Here is a 3531-nt window from a genome sequence, read left to right as displayed (position 1 = left end):
GCTTAACTGACCACGTGTGCTGAATAAATAAACGTAGCTGGCACCCTCCTGCTCACTGTGACGTCACGGGATACTTACTACTACCTTTGCCTATGAGCTCCAGTTAAAGGCAAATTATTGATAGTAATATTTAATTATTGATAGGAATGGTGGAAGATTCTATTACTAACGTGTACGATGTAAGGGTATTTTAGTAGATAATTTGTGCATTCAGTAAGGCGTTCGACTGAAACCAGAATGCGTATGGCAACAATTCTTCGATGCAGTTGCCGTAAAATGTTTAATTGTGTTTATTTTAATCTATGGTGATTCTCAACATCGTTACAATCTTTCCTTCAAAATCTATGTCACTACAAACAATCCCCGGCATTAAAAGCAACACTCCGAAGCGACCACAATGAGCACACCTGTTCTAATTAACCAGGTGATGAATTAGGGACAAATCATGAACTGGCAACACACCATCCAGGTATCCCACAGTGTTTGCCGAAAGTTATAGTTCACCTGCGGACGTTGGCCTTGGCGAAGCAACACCAATGTAAAGGGTTATAACAACCTCCTTCACACATGTAGGAGAGAACTGAAATCGCCGAGGTCCTCTCTCCTTCGGAAGCTGATCCAGGAAGAGGAGCGTCAGGCTGTGGTGGAATTCCGAAAATTAGCATGTGAAGGAATTTTTGCCTCGGGTGGCTCGGGAAATTTTGATAGCGCGAGGCCATCAAGTATTCAGTGCTGGAACACGCGAGCTACTCTGTCGGTGGAAGGAGAGAAGCGAGTGTGCAGATTGAGAATTTGCGTGTATGACGAACAAAAATCTAACGTCAAAACGCCGGCTGAGCGTTGACCTGAGTCTTAGCAAAAGTGTAATGCCCTTTTTGTGCGAGTGATATCCCCGTCGTGGTCGTGATTGGACTGGAAAGTTGGGTCTGGATAGTTTACACATCGTAAGATAATATTCCCCAGTTATTCCAGTTCGACCGGTGTATGGATATGGTTGGGTTGGCAGCTTACTTGTTGTGTGTTCAGGCGGAGTGTGCAGACTGCAAGTAAAGAAAATCAATAAATAGCCGAGCGAAGCGCATATTACTACTTTGCATGCAGTGCCACTCAATTGTCAGTTCAGTCGCTTAGAAGTGTGTCACGGTTTTGAAGTTACATAAAATCCTTTTCTGAAATGTAAATGACGGCTAGTGTCAAGTGTCAAGAGAAAAAATGCGAGAGAGCAGGATGTATTAGGAAATTGAAGTGAAGGAAAAGAAAGAAGGAAATAACCTTCGATAAACGCAGCAACAGGGAGGAAAAGAAGCGCGGGGACAAGGCGAGAAACAAGAGCCTGAGACCTAAGCGAACAAAGGCAATGAAGGGACGTGACACTGAGAAGGGATTAGACCGAGGATGTGACGATTGTGGGCAGCTGTGGGGGTGGGGGTGGGCGTGTGGGGACGTGAGCTTGCCGTCGCCCCACAGATCACCGTGTCAGAGAACCCGGTCGTGTAGTTCCCTCGCCTGCCAGGCTCTCTAGGGCGGGTGGTGAGCGAGGGTGGTGAACGACGTCGCACTCGCTGCAGCTCCGGTTCACATGACGATCTAATCATTGTGCGCCAATTAGTGTTGATTGTGTGTTCGTATCGTCGCGTCGCGCTGTTACACCGGCGGAGAAGTTAAGCACAAACGTTTTAAACAGAAAAGGGAAAGACAAAACTTACTGTTACTAGTGTTGCGTTATCTCCGCGGACCATCGCGTATCTTAACACACCTGTTCCTTTTCAGATAGTGGACTCAGTACTCCTCCCTGTAGCATGACCTTATACAGATAGACTGAGGACCTTGTGATGAACTCTCCTCGAGTGTATAATGGTAGAAAGATGAAAGTCATTGAGCATTCCAGACAGAGCACAAGAGTCAAGCTGTGGTGACACAAGAACATGACACACAGCCTCCGAAGGGCTTAGAGGAAGAGGACAGTGCCAGAGTGCCATCATGAAGGTGTCCGGACGTGCTCTGGAGCTGAATGCCATCTTCCTGGTGGCGGTGTTGCTGCTAGTATCACTGCAGGTGTTTCTACACGTGGGTATCACTGGGTATTTTTCAAGCCCTCTGTGCTGACTGTGGTTCAGATTTTGTGATTTTGTCGACTCTGTATACCTCACCACCTTTTTTTGTTTTTCTTGTTCTTGTTCTTACTCTTCCTCTTCTCCTCTCTCATATTCTTCCTCTTCTTCTCTCTTATTCTTCCTCTTCTCCATCTCTTTCTTCCTCTTCTTCTTTCTCCTCTTTTTCCTCTTTTCCCTTCTCTTGTTCTTTCATTTTCTTTCTCGTTTTCTTTCTCTTCTTCCTATTCCCATTCCCACTCCTCTCCTCCTTCTTCCTCTTCTCCTCCTCCTCCTTTTCTACTTCAACTTTTTACGTGCAGTATGGAACCTTGTTTTTATAGATGCAAAAAAAAAAATCCATAGCATGCAGTTGCCCTTCCTTGACCCCCCCCCCCCCTTACCAACCCCCTCCAGCTTCGTTCAAACCCCCCCACCCCACCCCTCCCACCCCCCCAGCGTTCTTCCTCACTTGCCTGAGGGTGCTAACGGTATTCACTTCAGTCGCAAATGACTTCCGTTTGACTTCATTTTCTGTCGGTTCTCTCTGCCAGGATAGATATAAGGACAGGAAAAAAAATATTCAACTGTGAGAAAGTCAGGAAGTGTCAATTACAGCATTTAGTTTCATATGTAAACTAAGCAACACATTCTTCAGCCTTGTATGTGAATTGGTTGGAAATATAGGAGACCGAAGTAAATATATAAGTATATATATAGCGAATAGAGATCGAAGTACACGAAGTCTGGATTTATTTTACGAATACACTACATATTCGTATGTTGTATGTACACGAACTGATGTATAAGACTTTTTTTTTTTTACTGTCTGTAGTACAGCGTCTTGCGTTACCAAAAGCCGGATAGGAAAGCCGGTTGCTAATGAATCGAATATTGTTGGGGAGAGGGGGGGGGGGAGGGGAGGTATCGAGGACGAGGGAACATTTAAGTTATTTATTCCCCTCTTTCGTCTTCCCTTTCCTTCGCACTTATTTACCTCCCCTTCTCTTCCTTTCTCTTCCCTTCCCTTCCTTTTCCTTCGCTCCCATCCCCTCCTCCCTCCCCTTCCCTCCCCCCCTTCGTCCCTCCATTCTTCCCCCTCCCCTCCCCTCCCTCCTTCCCCTGTCCTCCTCCTCCCTCCCCCCCTCCCCCCACACCTCCACCTCCCACGCCATGAGTCATGATTCACACGGCGTTGTGATTGAACATCTGCTTCTGGTGTCATTATAGATTGCACCGTTGATTCCCAGCGTTACAAGCACGTTTCGAGTCTTCATTGCAATCCTTCAGAAGCGCATGTCATCTTGCGTACATAAAAAAATACTCCCCCCCCCAAAAAAAAAAAAAAAAAAAAAAAAAAAAAAAAAAAAAAAAAAAAAAAAGATATCAAAAGTTTGAACTTGAATTGAAGATTATCCATGCGATTCTCCCTGAACCTAAG

At 45.5% G+C, this 3531-nt stretch overlaps 1 protein-coding gene across 8 annotated transcripts in view; it reads left to right on the top strand.

Annotated features, from left to right (window-relative positions):
- Window positions 1–429: 429 nt before the first annotated feature.
- LOC119597387 overlaps window positions 430–3531 on the top strand; it is a 16624-nt gene continuing 13522 nt past the window's right edge. For 2 of the 8 annotated variants that reach the window (XM_037946949.1, XM_037946941.1), the window contains exons 1-2: window positions 430–538; window positions 1771–2067. In XM_037946949.1, coding sequence (XP_037802877.1) covers window positions 1981–2067 — 87 coding nt within the window. In that variant the 5' untranslated portion in view covers window positions 430–538; window positions 1771–1980. Of the gene's footprint in view, window positions 666–725; window positions 864–1531; window positions 1574–1770; window positions 2068–3531 lie in introns of those variants that run through there. The other 6 variants (XM_037946942.1, XM_037946944.1, XM_037946947.1 and 3 more) reach the window with 6 other exon arrangements.

Source organism: Penaeus monodon, chromosome 39 (assembly GCF_015228065.2).
Source record: "Penaeus monodon isolate SGIC_2016 chromosome 39, NSTDA_Pmon_1, whole genome shotgun sequence".
Classification (NCBI taxonomy): Eukaryota; Metazoa; Arthropoda; class Malacostraca; order Decapoda; family Penaeidae; genus Penaeus; species Penaeus monodon.
This window is presented reverse-complemented; position numbering and strand designations above follow the sequence as displayed.